Source organism: Talpa europaea (assembly GCF_964194135.1).
Source record: "Talpa europaea genome assembly, chromosome: 1".
Classification (NCBI taxonomy): domain Eukaryota; kingdom Metazoa; phylum Chordata; class Mammalia; order Eulipotyphla; family Talpidae; genus Talpa; species Talpa europaea.
In genome coordinates this window covers 135,176,748-135,192,647 of record NC_140073.1, presented here as the reverse complement: position 1 = coordinate 135,192,647, position 15,900 = coordinate 135,176,748, and the positions used below count along the sequence as shown (strand labels likewise).

General features: G+C 35.1%; 1 protein-coding gene across 2 annotated transcripts in view; it reads right to left on the bottom strand.

Moving 5' to 3' along the window:
- The window catches only part of ADAM23 (ADAM metallopeptidase domain 23), a gene marked incomplete at both ends in the record, with an annotated part of 155,714 nt that overhangs the window by 41,206 nt on the left and 98,608 nt on the right, over positions 1–15,900 (bottom strand). For both annotated transcript variants that reach the window (XM_084239371.1, XM_084239370.1), the window contains 7 exons: positions 630–678; positions 3,255–3,345; positions 4,271–4,355; positions 4,983–5,146; positions 7,240–7,311; positions 13,562–13,627; positions 15,215–15,291. In XM_084239371.1, coding sequence (XP_084095497.1) covers positions 630–678; positions 3,255–3,345; positions 4,271–4,355; positions 4,983–5,146; positions 7,240–7,311; positions 13,562–13,627; positions 15,215–15,291 — 604 coding nt within the window. The remainder of the gene's footprint in view (positions 1–629; positions 679–3,254; positions 3,346–4,270; positions 4,356–4,982; positions 5,147–7,239; positions 7,312–13,561; positions 13,628–15,214; positions 15,292–15,900) is intronic.

Here is a 15,900-nt window from a genome sequence, read left to right as displayed (position 1 = left end):
CACATGGAGCAAGGGTCATGGCGACATTTCTAGGTCTTGGGTGACAGAAGCAACAAAGCTCAGAGGCAGCTGCTTTGGCTCCCAAAGTATCCAAAAAGAAGAGAAGAGGCAGATGAGAAGATAGATATTCAAAGTCTACCAGCAAGAGGCTACCTAATTTAGATACAATAAATCTGCCTTAATAAAAAAAGCTTTATTGATGGTTTAAGCAGTACAGTATGATTTTATTACAGTAAACATGTCTATTTACGATTACCTTAAAATATAAATTGTGCACTAAATTGATTTTTGCTGACTGCTTCAGGTAGACAACCAGCTTTTATTCTAAGTGTACTAAAAAATTAATGCCGCTACTAAACTTAGAAGCACTTAATAATGTGCTTCCCTTAGGGTTGATAGAAATAGAAGTGTTACTATATTTTAGTCTTATCAATAACTTTAAATAAAAAATTAACATATACAGTGAATTAGTCCTTTCATTTTAAAAATATCAGCTAATCAATTATTGAATTTATATTAAGTGCTTAACCTGAAAGATCAGTCAATACTTGCGAAACTGCACATCTACTACAATAGAAGCAATTCCAGCAAAAAGGTGCACATCAAATACATGTATAATGAAAATTTACCCTGTTTCCTCCATGATGCAGCCACCCCAGGATTCTGTGCAGTCACATTCTAAAAACAATTTAAAAAAAAAAAACAAAACAGAAGAAAAGGAAAAGAAAAAAGGTCACATTACAGCTTTTGAAATGATTCCTTATTACCAATTTCAAGTCAAGCAGACACAGAATATGAAATCTCACTGAACATCTATTTCTTTGACATCAATATTTCTTTATCCTTTCTGAAGGCAACAGCAAGAAATAAAATTGTGACTCCCTTCATTTTTGAAACTGAGAGAACTCAGTTAAGATCCCAGTTCCATTGTTTCATGAAAAGTACCCTGATCCAGAATCAGAAGGCCCGAGTTCTACCTAACAAGAGAGTCCTACAGGAGAGAGACTTAGCATTGGGTGTCTTGGTGTTTCCACTTCTAAAATGGGGAATTCAGGTCTCTGCCTATCTCCCAGCTGGGCTGCTGGGTTCACACAAGATGGTATGGTCTGTGCTTTCTAGGAATATAAACTTGTACTGCACAAATGCCATGGTCCTCGCTGAAGTCCTGCTCACACAACACACTTAAGGTTAGAGGAGAGAATTCAATTTGCTAGTCAGAATAGGATCGACCAAAGAATTGAAGAGAGCTGTGCTAAAGGAACACTGGATAGAGGAGAGCAGTCAGTCAGAAGTGTACATGCCAGCTGAAATTAAATAACAATCACAAAGTTAACACAGATACCGGAGACTGACATACTGGAATTGCCACAGGCTGTTCTTTTCATTTATTTTTTCTTATTCTCTTGTCTGCCATTGATATAATAAGTATTTTTAAAAACAGTCTTCCAGGGCCTCCCTGGTGGTGCAGGGGTTAAGACGCAACCTATGAAGCAATCCACAGCCACTGCAGCACGAGTTCGATTCCCAGCCAGCCAGGGAGAAACTCACATGGCGGGACAGACCTCTTCTGTCTCACCCGCTGCTCCCCTCAGCAGTGCACTTCGGTCCATCTGCCTGTTTTGTTCCCCACTCTGTCTCTGGTGAATCCTCTCACCCCCCTGCATATCTGGCCTGTACCCCAATTCTTGCATAAAAATAAATCTTTAAAAAAAAACCAGTCTTCCAATTGAACTTTTTAAAAACTCAAAAGTTCAGAAGTAAGATACTATTTAGCTAAACAAACATAAGAGAATAGAGAGTTTCAGGAAAGTAGGAACTACAGCCTGCTTCTCACCCTAGTCCATTGTCAGCTCAGTAGCCTCTGTCAGCTGACCCCAGCATGACCTCTTCCCAGCTCCAAGATTTTCAAAGTCACCAATCTGGTCCTACTCCCTTCTGATGCTGAAGGCATCTACACCAGCTGATGAGCCCCAAACACCCAAAACATCTCCTTCAATGTATGATGTGTGTTTCCTTGGGAAAGCCATGCTCTGAGCATTTATATTATATTATATTATATTATATTATATTATATTATATTATATTATATTATATTATGATATTAAGAAATGAAAGTCTATGGGGATTTGTTATATGTCACAGGACTTAATATACCCTTAAAATGATAACTTAATATGCCCAAAAAGAGAACTGAGAAGCCTCTGGATCTGTATTCTGTTTCATGCGTCCATAATACGAAGCATTAATGACAACTATTTAACAGCAGTTAAAATGTAGGTAGCTATGTCCTCTTCTTCTTTGGGATGAGGACCTTTCCTCCTAGCATCTGATTGTTTCAGAGAGGAGCAGAATTCCATTTAATTCCTAGTTCAGAGAAGAATGTTATCCATAGTAAATACCTCACTCCTTCATTCAGTGGGATCACATTCAGGCTTTTGTGGGTCCTGGGTACTTTTGCCTCCCGAAAAGCTTTAGAGGTTGTATTTTATTATTGTGTTGGCATAAAGAGAATATAATTCAGGTTGGGTTTTATTCTCATTTTAAAAGAAATTTAAAATGTTCATGGACCTCCCTCCCCCCAAAACTAGTGTGGGCCACTGAAAATCAGCCCCCTTTCTGTCTGCTCTCATCTGACTGACTAGGCTCAGTGCACAGCAGCTAGTGGCTTCACCTTCCAGCTGCACGGGATCTATTGCTCTGGCTGTATCCCACCTGTACCGGCTTGCCCTCTAGAGGCAAGCGCAACCTTCTATCACCTGCCCCCTGCTTAAAAGGCCCTGGGCAAGCCTGCCTTAGGGGAGACCACTCTGACTCTTGTGATGGGGCTAGCGGTAAGTTTAGAAGGAGGGAGGTAAGTTTAGAGTATAAGCTCCTTTGGCTGCAGATTGAAGCTATTTCCCCATCCAGCTGCACTATTAGTAAACTTGCGATGGCGTCTTACCTGGCATCTTATGTCTATACGCCACTGGTTAGAACTTGGGTGGCAAAGATTTCACCACCCAAAACCACACCATTCTGCAGTGTGAGGAAAAACTAATCACAATCTGAGAAATGGAGTATGATTTTTATGGATTTTAAAAGGAACATCTCTACAACTCAAATAGATCAGAAGTTACTTTAAGTTAATAATTAGAAAAAGGAACAATGAAACCATCATGACATTGTAGGAATAAAAAATATTCACTTATCGACCGGACATGCATCAGACAGACAGAATGGCACAGGAAAGTGAGCAAGAAGGTCAATGTACATACTTGGTTTTCTGCTAGAAGGTTCCCATTGGATTCCAAGGTTTTGAGCCAGGCTCTGCGATAATACTTGTGCCACTGCCATTGGAAGACCATACTGTTTTTCAGAGTTGAAAGTGTGTGGGAGACATTTGAGAGAGTGCACAGAGCTAGTTATTATTTCTTAATCATTACCACATATCATCTCAGCTCCCTAAGAGCCTCCCAGCATCTAAAGATGACATTTGCTCCTTACCACTTCTCCCTGGCAATTGGGCCCAAGAAGCAGAAAGCCTCTCTTACTCTGTGGCACCTCTCAGAACTTGATGAACTCACATGGAAACATAAAGTACATGTCCTAAGGGTGGCGCCCCAATTCAACTCACAGTCAACCAAGAATAGGTACAAATTACTACAAAGATGTCATGAGAGGTAACCACTGAACAATGACTTTAGTAGAATAACCTGGTAGAACATATTCTGGTATTCACTAGGGTCTAGGTATAGTTGTTTTAGGTGTTTGGGCACTGCTGCCAACTGTTATAAGAATTCCCTTTATAAAAATGAAGTTATCAAAATTAAAACCATGAGATTCAGGAACTATTCATTTCAATCAGTTCTACAGAGAGGTGGTAGGAGGCATAAAGATGAAAAACTTACATGTGGTGAAATAAAGACACTAATTAGATAGAACCATAAACATGAATTTAAATATAGGCAGAAGTTACATAACTTTAAAAAATGTTCTATGGGAAGGAGTCATAAGTTTACACAAATCCATAGAGGCTAAAAAATCTCTGGGCTAATCTTTGGTTTGCATTTGCCTGATAAATTGAAAAATTATCATTATGAAATGAAACAATAATTCTTTTCTAACAAAAAAGGCCACTTTGGGTTCTATTTACCAATATAAGCCCCTCATGCTATCTCCTTGATGGCATTATCATTCTAACCAGCCTGAAAAGGGATTTAAACTGAGCCATAGGAAAGAAAGATCAGATGCGAAGACAAAGCTCTACTTTAAGAAAATTGATAAAATTTACCTCATTCACACCAACTCCCCTTGTGCGAGAACAGACACCTCCAAAGTAGCTCAGGCTGCTTCTTTTATAGTGGAATGTCATACGCCTTGAGGAAAAAAAAAATGCTATTTGGAAATCAATGTAGTGGCCATCACATAAACTCTCCCCAAATAAGTCTCTTCCCCTACACTAAATACCTCAAGTCCATTCCCCTTCCCAAAATAAAACACTGTATGTATTTTAAAGACCTGTAAATTTATGTTATTAAATTTATCACAAATATCCATGAATTTACATTATGTTAAATTATCTCAGTTGAGCAAAGTAGCATCTATTAAGCATCCCGTACTGGCCATAATTGAGAACATAAGGATAAACAAATTACAGTCCTTAACTTTTTTTTCCTAGTAGAGAATATCAAGTAGTTATACAAAATATTGTTATTATAAACTGCCAATTAAAAACTGACAAGAAAAAAAGGACAATTAAAGGAAAAGTAAGGGGGATACTTGTTGGTTTGAGCACAGAACTCTCTAAAAGCAGTAGGGAAAGGAAAAACTTCCATCAGATGAAAGCATCCTTTCCTTCATGGTAAAATTCTCCTTTTATTTAATGTTTCATTTTAAAAAGACTTTAACTCCTATCCTCTCTTGCAGCTAACTGTGGCCCTATGACGTAAAATATATATAAAATTTTAAAAAGGGGGGTCCAGCCGAAGCCTATGAGCACATACGTGATGAGGTGCACAGCGTCCGCATGCTGTTTGATACGCTGCCGGTATTTGGAGAAATCATGGAGCATCTGCACAGGGTTGGTGGTGATGTCAATATGATCCTTCTCAGTCCAGGTCTCTACAGCTACCAGGACAACCCTGGTATTGAGCTGCTCCTTGTAAATCTGAGGGTATACAACAGGACAGGCGCAGGAGGAAAACACTGGATCAAACATGTACAGTCAGTGATTCAGAGTCAGCAGGAGGATAAGAGGGGAGGTGACAGGAGAACACGAGGTAATAATTAGCTCAACATACAGAATCTTCTTTTCCTTTCTAAGAGCAAAAATGAATAAAGAACACATGCAAAATTCAGCCTTATGTCACCTACTCCTCTACAAGTTTATTTCAATTCCAGGCCAGCATATTTAGTGGCTTGGCATCTCACTCTGGAACAGAGAGCAGGAGTGCCAAGATTCTGAAGTCTGGACATAAATGCAAAAGAGGGTTCAGCAAAAATCACCCTTCCAAACCTCACAGGAGGTAGTCGGTTGGATTATTTGAGTAAGTATATAACTCGATCAGTTACTCCTGAAGGATTGGAATAAATCACTAAATCCTTAAACAGGCATCAACATGGTTGGCTTGCTCTTGTTGGTCTTGCTACAGGTAATGTAAAATAACAACAGGAGGAAATTACTGTGAGGATTTATAGCACAACTCTCACCTCACCACAAGGTGGCAGCACCCACAATATTAAAGCATCAATTCTCCTTTTCTCTCCTTTTAGTTTCCTCACTAAATAATTCACACAGTTAAACAACTTCAATGAATGTTGCCATTCTGTCCTATTTTCAAGCTAATTAAGTAATGAATGATTTTCAACACACTAAAAAGAGGGAATATCATTACACCTAAGTCAACCTGAAGTTATAATGATTTACAAGGAGTGAGTTAAATGCAGTCTTTTAAAAATTAGTGGGTCAGTCTCAAACCTTGTATGATAACCCAAAATAAAAATGACACTTTGCAAAATGTGATTCAACTGTGGCGAAATGACTAAAACAGAAATGCTACCAAGTAAACGGATTTTTCAAGGGGGGAAGATGTGTTTAATATTCTCATTTCTATGTTTGCTTAATAGTTGTCCTCTGAGAAGACTGACAAGTGCTAAATTAAAGGAAATGAATGCACCTGTTGTAAGGTGTCTTTTAGACTTTCCTTCCTAGCTCTGTCTACTCTTTATACCCATCTACCCACACTATATTCATTCACTATACCTACCAAGCATTTTATGAGTATTGACATGATTAGTGTTTTTGGACTGCTTAAAAGGCAAAAGAGAAAGTAGTTCCTTGCAGAAAATAAGTATTTAGATATTTAGCAATTTATACAGTTTTTTTTCCATTAAGAGGGAACACACAGTAAGTATCAGACAAAAAAATACATTTAGCCAAACAAAAGTGTCCTTTGTATTAGGATACAAAGTAATTTGCTATATTTAGTTTATGACTAGTCAAATAGATTTACTGGAATATAACAAATAATATTCATTTTTATGGAATTCTGACCTAAAGCAGGAAAAAAGAAGAAAGTCTCAAATCATTTTCGGTAACTTACAAAATGAGAAAAATGTTGACATGAAAGATTTGTAGAAGTCTTTGTGAGAAGATATATAATTTATTGTATTAAATGAGTTTTATTTGGGGGTTGCACCTCATTCTGTCATCTAGAAATAATACCTGAAGCTTTACACTAATAGGAATACATTGAATATACATTTGGGTTCTATTAAAAAATTTTTTTATTTCCTATATTCTCCAAACACACTCCACCTAATCTATTAATTCTTCTGCCACATATTTACAACAATATTAGTTTATATTTGAGACATATTAATTCTTCTGTTATATATTTAAGAAAATAAGCTCTATAAATTATTATTAATAGAGGCTCATTTGCAAAGTGTAATATTTGCTCTTTTTGGTAGCAAACTTTCTCCGGGGATTTTGTCTCCCTAGGCTCTGGTGACCATGAGGTGTATACATCACTTAGAAGCACTCATGCTTCTTTGGGATTCTAAGAATAAGTGAATAGTCCTTTGAAGTTCTGATACCACTACCCTGTGAAACAGACTACTCCACAATTTCTTAGCCAGATGGGCTTAAGGATAACATTTTTGCTTCTTCCCAAGAAAGAACTAAAATGACAAGTAAGCAAATAGAGATCTAGACCATTCCATCTTGAAAAATGGGTTCAAGAAAACCAAGACACTTACGGAATCCACAAGGTTGACCACAGACTTTGCAAAGTTGTTGGTGTGCGCATGAGAGGAGCGATATTTCTTATACTGGAGGGGAGGGGAGTGGAGGGCAGGAGGAGAGACAGACCAGTCAATGCCAAATCGTAACTTAATGGTAAATTTCAAAATTCTGTAAAAGCAGAAATCACACAGCAACAGTTGAAATAGTGATTAAATAGTTGTTGAGAGAATGTCCATGTTGGATATGATATTTTATTTCTCTCTTAAGCAATAAAATTATATCTAAAGTACCCACAATATTCAAGGTAACAGAGAGAACCTAGCTTTATACATAAGTTAAGTTTTTAATTCAGTCTTAATAGCTACAAATGCAATCCTTTTGTTTTCACTGAAATGACCTATCCCAGATAATAAAAGGCTTAGACCAAGAAATTCTGTCCTAACTAGACACCATCCTCACTCTAGGCCATACACAGATCAAAGAAATTTCTTAGATTGAACTCTCAGTACTGTTCAAGCATGGAATACATTTGTCATATCATTTGGCATATTCTCCAGAGTGTATCTCCAAACAAAGACTTTGGCTTTCAACTGCTCAAAGTCAGAATATAGACCAAAAGTAAAAATGAATTGGGCCAATAGTTTATGATTGTTTGTGGTTATTATGACTACTTATTTAGAAAAGTAAATTAAAAGAATAATTTTATAACAACATCTGGAGGGCTAATTTTAGTTAAGGAATACATTGCTCATTATGCCCTTGAGAGAATCTGAAAATGAAAGTCTACCATGGGTGGATCATGCCCTCATACATCCATATGCTATCACTGTTTTTACAACTGAATATAGAGAAAAACATACCCAGTGCTATTGAAATAGATTTCAGTCTGTTCAGATTTGCAGCACAAGTCTAAAATTTGACTCCAATTGTAATTATGAAAATAGTGCATCTTTCATAAATATTAAAAGTATTTTTACATTGGCAATCCATGATAACTGCTTTTTCTCCTTTACCTGCTTTCCCACTATGAATTGGTAGACCCCCTTCATTTCATTCAATCTAACTTTCAGGTAGATTTATTTTATTTAACAAATTTATTTATTTATATTTTTAAATAATAAAAATAAATTATAAAAATAAATTATATTTATTTTTATTTAACAAATAGATGCCTTCATGTTCACATACCTGTTTATTTTTATAATATTAAGGGCAATGACAACCCATGAAAAATGTGCAGCAAATTAGTATTGTGTTAATGGCAGCATGAATTCACAATAATTGGTATATTATCTGCTATAGCCTAGATGTTTATGTCCCTTCAATAATTATATATTGAAATCCTAACCCTAATAATGATGGTATTAGGATGTTTGGCCTTTGGGAAGTGTTTTCGTCATGAAGTAGAATCCTGGGTCCCTTAATGTCATGTGAGTACAGAGAAAGAAGGAAGTATTATGAACTAGGAAAAGTGCCCAGAAAGCAACCATGTCAGAACCTTGAACTTGGACTTCCTAGCTTCCAGAACTGTGAGAAATAAATTCCTGTTGTTTATAAACTACTCAATCTGTGTTGTTGTTTTTTTTTATGACAGCTCAAAGAGACTCAGACAACATCACTACTACTTTGTGTTGCTGCCCCCAGTGGGGATCATGAGCTGCCAAAGCTGTCTTCATGTGCTTTGTCATAGCACACTTCAGCAAAACTGACCCCTAAAAGTCAGTGACTGCGAACTTTTTAGGTGTTTTTAACAGATGCTTTAAACATACCATAAAGAAGTTGCTATAAACAGCTCAGTGTTTTATATTGTCTAGCAAATTCTACACACTGAATGAATTCATTAACGAATTCATTAAATTCATTCATAATTTTTGATGGTATTATTAAAACTAAAAGCAAAAGTTTCAACTTTATGTCCCTACGAGGTAATAAGACTATTTTGGAACTAGACAGAGCTAATGGTTCTATGACACAGTAAAGGTACTAAATGCCACTGAATAGCATGTTAAAAAACAGTCTTGACATTAACAAGTATGCATCATAAAAACCAAAGAAAAATGTTAGCTGATACCCATTATAAATGCAGTGGTGTTATACACTTATTATGATGAATTTATTTTGTTTCTGAACATTAATTTTTCCTTTTTGGAGACTTCCTGTTTGTTATAGGGTACTGACCATGGAAAATATGATGTGTAATCGATCAGAGAGGGTAAAAAATGAAAGCAGAAAGACCTATTGGTAGAAGATAACAAAGGCTGGCCATCTGTGGAAAGAAATGAGTGGATTTTAGATACACTATCAAGAATTCCCAAGACTGGCTGATAAATAGGGCGTGGAAGATTAGGGAAAAGAACAAAGGAGAACTCCTAGGTTTTGAACTTGAATAGCTGCCATCTGAAAGAGAGAAAGACCACGGAGTGAGAAACTTAGGACTAAGGAACTCAAGTTCTGAATAAGAAATGTTAAATTGAGATGCCTATTGATATTGAAGTGTGGATGTCAAGTAGGCTGTTGAATATGTAAGTATGGAGCTCAGAAGGTTAGAGAAATAAAGCAGAGAGTGAAGAATCTGAAGTTTTGATACTAGAGGTGATCACTTTAGGAGGAGAATATAGCAAAAAAAAAAAAAAAAGACAGCCTCTGGAGCACTCCCACAGTTCCAGAAGCCAGAAGTAAAGGATTAAGAAGAAACTGTCAGTGAACTGAAGAGTTATTGGGTCACTGAGATCAAGAGATGAAGATAATATTTCAAAAAGGAGAGAGCAGCCATGTCCAATACTGCTAAGAGAGAACTAAGGTAAGGCCAGAACAATGATCACGAGATTTGTTCATGTGAAGCTCCATTTAATTAAGCAACTAGGATTCATTAAGGAACCATAATGTGTTTCTCCTACTAGAAATATTTGCTCCACATAATGCTATAGAGCAGCCCCGATATTAAACGGGTTCCCCCTAACAATAACACCTTGAGGTGAGTTTTATTACCTCCACATTAGAAATGTGGAAAATGAAGCTCTGAGAGACAAATAACTTCTCCAAGATCAGAGAGTTGAAGTTCAAAACCTACTTTGTGTTGCACCCTGTTGCACTGTGATGAAAGATAAACTTATTCAGTTAATAATTCTTATAAAATAGTTTATGTATATTCCTAACACCTCATGATTGTTGGTGAGAAGTCATAATTTGTCAAGTATCTATAGACTATAATTGTTTAATTAAAAAATCAAATGAGATTTAAGTTGAAAACTTTGTTATCACTACATATTTGCACTTACGGATTTCTTTGTAAGAATATGGCAAAAAATAAGCATAACATCCATTTTTATGCTCTTTAAAATATCTCAACCCATTTTTTGTCAGAATAATGTTTTTAATATGTACATTTAGCTTATGTGGCTCAAAGAAATGTTTGCAAATCTTTACCAAGGCTATAATTATCTCACAAATTAGGTTCTGCCTTTCACTCATTAAGGTGCTTTCTACAAAACTGAGGAATTTCTCTTTTCCAATTGAAAGCCACTGCTGATAGGATGCTTGTTCAAAATAAGGTATCTGCATTTTCTCAGGAAGTCAATATTAGGTTACTCTGAATTGAAGAGGAAAGCTGGAACACAAATGTAGGGAGGCTGTTTCTATTTCCTGTATGAATTAGAACCAATTTTGCATACAAAGAAAAATGTATGATATCCATTTATGATAAAACTTATTTTCATATATATATATATATTTTTTTATAGAGGCATGCTTTATTTATTTGTTTGCTGGTTTGTTCGTTTGTTTTGTTTATACATGCACTGGGTACAGTCAGAAGCGCGGGAGGGTGAGAGAATTCACCAGAGCCAGAGCGGGGAGCAGAGCAGGCAGAAGGACCGAAGCACACCGCTGAGGGGAGCAGCGGGCGGCAGGAGAGGTCTGCGTGCCATGTGGGACCCTCCTCCGGTGGCTGGGGAGCAGCCGGGGATCGAACCGGCGCCGCAGAGGCCGCGGGCAGCTTCGCAACCGAGTGCTCAACCGCTGCGCCACCAGGGAGGCCCTATTTTCATATTTTTTGATCAAAGTAATTAAATTCAAAGTGGCAGATTTGCTTTTCCTTCATGAACAAATACAATCCTTAAGAAATTTGCTTTTTGAAAAAAATTTAAATTAGAGCTTGATTTTCAATCCCAGAGTAAGAGTTATCAAAAATAACTGTGCTGCCTCATCTAAAAGATTTTGAGATGGGTAATCTCAGTGGAATGATCATTCTAAAACCCAACAGCAATTCTCCAGATATTAAAATACAGATGTTAATTACTCTAGTGCAGTGTTACTTGCAGTGTGTAAATAGAATCATCTAATCCACATACTGACTTACTACTTTTTTATGGCTATCAAATTCATAAACTACCTTCATCTCATAGAACACATCCCTTGAAAAAGAACTCTTCTTAACTCTCAAAAGAAAAATATTCATGGAAAATGACACACTCATTTGGGATTCTTATGGACTAGGTGGTAACCTGGTCTTCCACAAAAGGATTATATTTAGTTTTACTATTCTAGATGAACATTTATTTAAATAGTAAAATATCTTATGTAATTTCTTTCTACTTCAGACATTATTACCATTCCAGGATACAGCTGTTTCGTTTTGTTTTTTCATTTCATAACATAAGTACAATTACAGTTTTTCTGATTTCAAAGGTAAATGGACATACCATTTCTAGTCCTCACTCATTCTAATAATAGTAATAAAATTAATTACCCAGTTTACCATTAAAAAGATTTGGCAGTCTGAATAAAGTAACATTATTACAAAACATATGGCATAATCTGTAGATTTTTCCATCTATAAAGACAATTATTTTAAAGAAAGGTACTATTTTATTATTCACGTGATAAAAAAGATGATTAAAATGCTTCCAATTTAAAAGGATTGAAAAATAAATTCAAACTCTATAGTTAAAAGTTTCCTACTTTGTACAGTTACTGAGATTTGCACTCTGGTTGATGGCTTCCTGTATCTTCTTAATAGATTGTGGTTGAACAAAATATTTGCAATTACAAGTCATGGGTTTGAAAACAAATTATATCATTTACCAGCTATATGTTAAAGCACTTTGTGAATTTAAAGGTATTGTATAAATATCTTAATTATTATTTCCACTACTTTAAAAGTACTTGCATAATAAATGTTGAAAACAGCTGAGGTTTCTAAAGCCTTAATTTCACAACACGCCATAATGCTAAGAATTAAGGATTAGCTGGAGAAAAAATCTCAGTGTCATAAAATAATTAAAAAATAATTCAGAAGAAAAAATTATCTTGGTGTTTCAAGCAACTTAATGTCCTTCAGAAATGTATATTTTAGTCTTTGTTTCAAAAATGGTTGCCTAAACACTTGATTTTCCTTCTTAGCAGGGAAGACCTCTCCTAAAGTATATGTAATCGTGATAAATTCTGTTTCATCTAACATATGTCAAGAAATATATTTAAAAGATAGTAGAAAACTAAATAAATGTGCTTACAAAATACAGTGCTACTCTATTAAATAATATTCAACACAACTGAATTGGTGGGAACAGTCACACCACAGATATCAACATTATAAATCAGGGTTTCTTTTCAGAGAACTGGGTATTAAACATTTACCAGCATGCCACAAGTATGGGGTACACTGGTAAACAGTCTATGGATCAAGACTCTACAGATGTTCTCTAGGCTTTGGCCAAGATATTTGATAAGGGAAGTAGTTAATTAGAATATAGCTAAGAATGTTTGTACTTTATATATGTCCATTTAGTATCATTGAAATGACAATTTGAACCACATTTTACTTTGACAGAAGTAATATGAGGTTATTTATCTTTCCATATTTGAGGAAGGTAAATCATTAATTAGTCTCACTGAACATAATCTTTATTATATATTTTTATCTCCTATAATTCTACATGCCACTGAGCATACTAATTAGTAGGATAAAATAGCAATGACATGCTACCAGAATAAAGATATGGACTAAACTTAGAAAGCTGTGACCAAATACATGGATGAATAAAGGTAGAGAATAAAAATTCTCTACCTTTGACAAATGAATGACACCATATAAACAGCTAATTAGTACATTAAGTATAGTAATTATTAAACAAAGGAAAGCTTAGAGTTGTAAAAACTCTGTAAGATACAGTTTTCTGAACACCATGAAATAAATCAAGTCATTTAATAGTTCCAAAAAAACCAACATATCTAAATATCTGGTCTTTAATAAGTGAAAAATAATAAATCACTATGACTTGAAATATATTCTTTCTTAACTAAGTGATCAGACCTAAAACCTATTGATTCTCTCCTTACCGTTTTGTGATCATTGACAATCATAAGTTCCAAATATTTCATTTCTTCAAACACACCACGAGATGGCTGTGAAAAATAAAAATACCTGATCAGGGAAGTTGAAAAAAAATGACCATAAATTGAAGGTAAACATTCAAGGTTTCAGAATAAAATTGTATTTAATTATATTAAGAACTTGTAGAGCTATAAAACAGACCACTTTGTTTTCAGATGATTTTTATAGGTAAAAAATTATATATACTAAAAAGAGTGTGATTCTATTAAAATAAATACATCTTAATTTCTTTAGCATTAAATGTGATAAAAAAATGACTTAAAACTTCAAAGTAAACCTACTGAAAACTCATTTAATAAGAATAGCACAGTGTATTTGGAGCAGGTACTAATGCAGTTAAATAGAAAGTGAAAATAATAGAGTGAAATTCTGATAATAAGGTACTAATTTTAACTACGCAATTTCTCAAAGGACTAAACATCGACAAATTACTATAATCTAAATTTTGACTATTATTAGATAATCCTTTAAGAGCAAGTACAAAGTACTTCAGCCATCATTTTGACTTTTCTTTTTTAAAATTAGAAAATTAATAACAGTGATTTTTTTCTTTATGTACATGGTTATTGATCAGTTTATAGTTGACAGAGGTGGACTATAGTGAAATATCAAGAACCTATATAAAAGTTATTATTACCGACCACATCTTTAAGATTAAGTGAAAAGAAATATCTAAGTTTAAAAAAAATCCATAAGCATCATAATACAAAGACAGGCTCATGAAAGACAGGATGATTTAACCTGTAACTAAGTTTTTGATAGCTATGACCTACTTTTTCCCCAAAAATACATTTAGCAAAACATTATTTAAAATGTGCAATTTCAAGTATAATTACTTATTAAGTTATCTAGTAAATTACCATGTTAATCTATATGCTGTGGAAATAATTCTTGGTTACACAGCTTTCAACATGTAATTACTAAACAGTTCCCATCATTACAGCTTTCTAATCTATTATGAAAAAGACTAGGAATGTAATTTCAGTTACCAAGCCCCCACACACTCATCAATATATGGGAGCTACATGACAGTTGCTGATCATGTAATCACATGATTCTTATTTAGTAATTGTCATGACACTAATGGTCAAATAGATTGACTCTGTTCAGAAAAACACAACCAGCTTCAAAGTTTGGTGTAAAAGAGTTTTTATTTTAAAACTTCAAAGAAAACCTACTGAAATAAGCATCATGTGCCCACATTTCAAAAAGCTAACCCCTCTCCCTACATTTTTAGTTAGCTGAAATATTTTGTATGATATTACATAAACCATATAGGAAAAAAAACTGGACCTTTAAGAGACAAAATTGTATGGCAATTTTCATAAGAAGACTTTGAAAGTAGAGCTAAAACAATACCTTCCTTGTAGACATCATGGTTCATAGCACAGTGTAACCAGTTTATATCACTAATAGGGAAAGATGAATAAAAAAGCAATGTGCGTGTAATACTCCAACCATAAGGGTTTGGTTTGCTGCTTTTGGTTGTTGGCGTTAGTAGCCCAAGTCTAAACTGTTTTAGGTGTACATACTGTGTGATGAGAAGTATACCATTAAAGGGATGGGAGGGCCCCGCTGTGTCTCAATCCCACACTCACATTTGCTGCTCTCTTTCGTCTCCTTTTCAGCCACTGTAATTCAGATAGAAGGGGCCACTGGTCACTGCCTTCTCTACCTGTATGACAGGAAAAGAAATGGCAAGATTTATACTTGACAGCATTTCAAGGCGAGTGTATGTTTTCAAAATATTATGTGAAGGAATAATAGCAATGATAACAGATATCATCTTAAACTTAGGTGAAAAAAAGGACATTGATCATTAAACGTTGCACATTCTCATGGTCACAGTCATTTTCTTCCAATATCATCAAAAGCATAATGAGTTGTTGAAAACATTAGAAAAATGCATAGTTGGTCTACAACTACCTGATCCTCAATATCTGAAAATTTAGGATAACTTTGCCATGCTTAATTTATTTTAGAATTAAAAATAATGTATGGCATAAGCTTTTGCATTATTGTTAAAGACTTTTTGTATTAACAAACAGAATATCACATACCCTAAAACTTTGGCCAACATCAGCAGGCTTAAGATAGATATCTCAGGACCAGAGCATAAGAGAGAGACAACACAGGTTGGCAAAGAGCAGCACACAGTCAGGGAGGCTGAGGGAAGCCCCACTGTAAGGTGCTCTGCTAAATTTGGCCCATGATCTCCCTCCTGGACTTCATATCTCAGAGTTTCCATTGGAAATGTCCCTCCGTGCCTCACTGTATGAAAGCC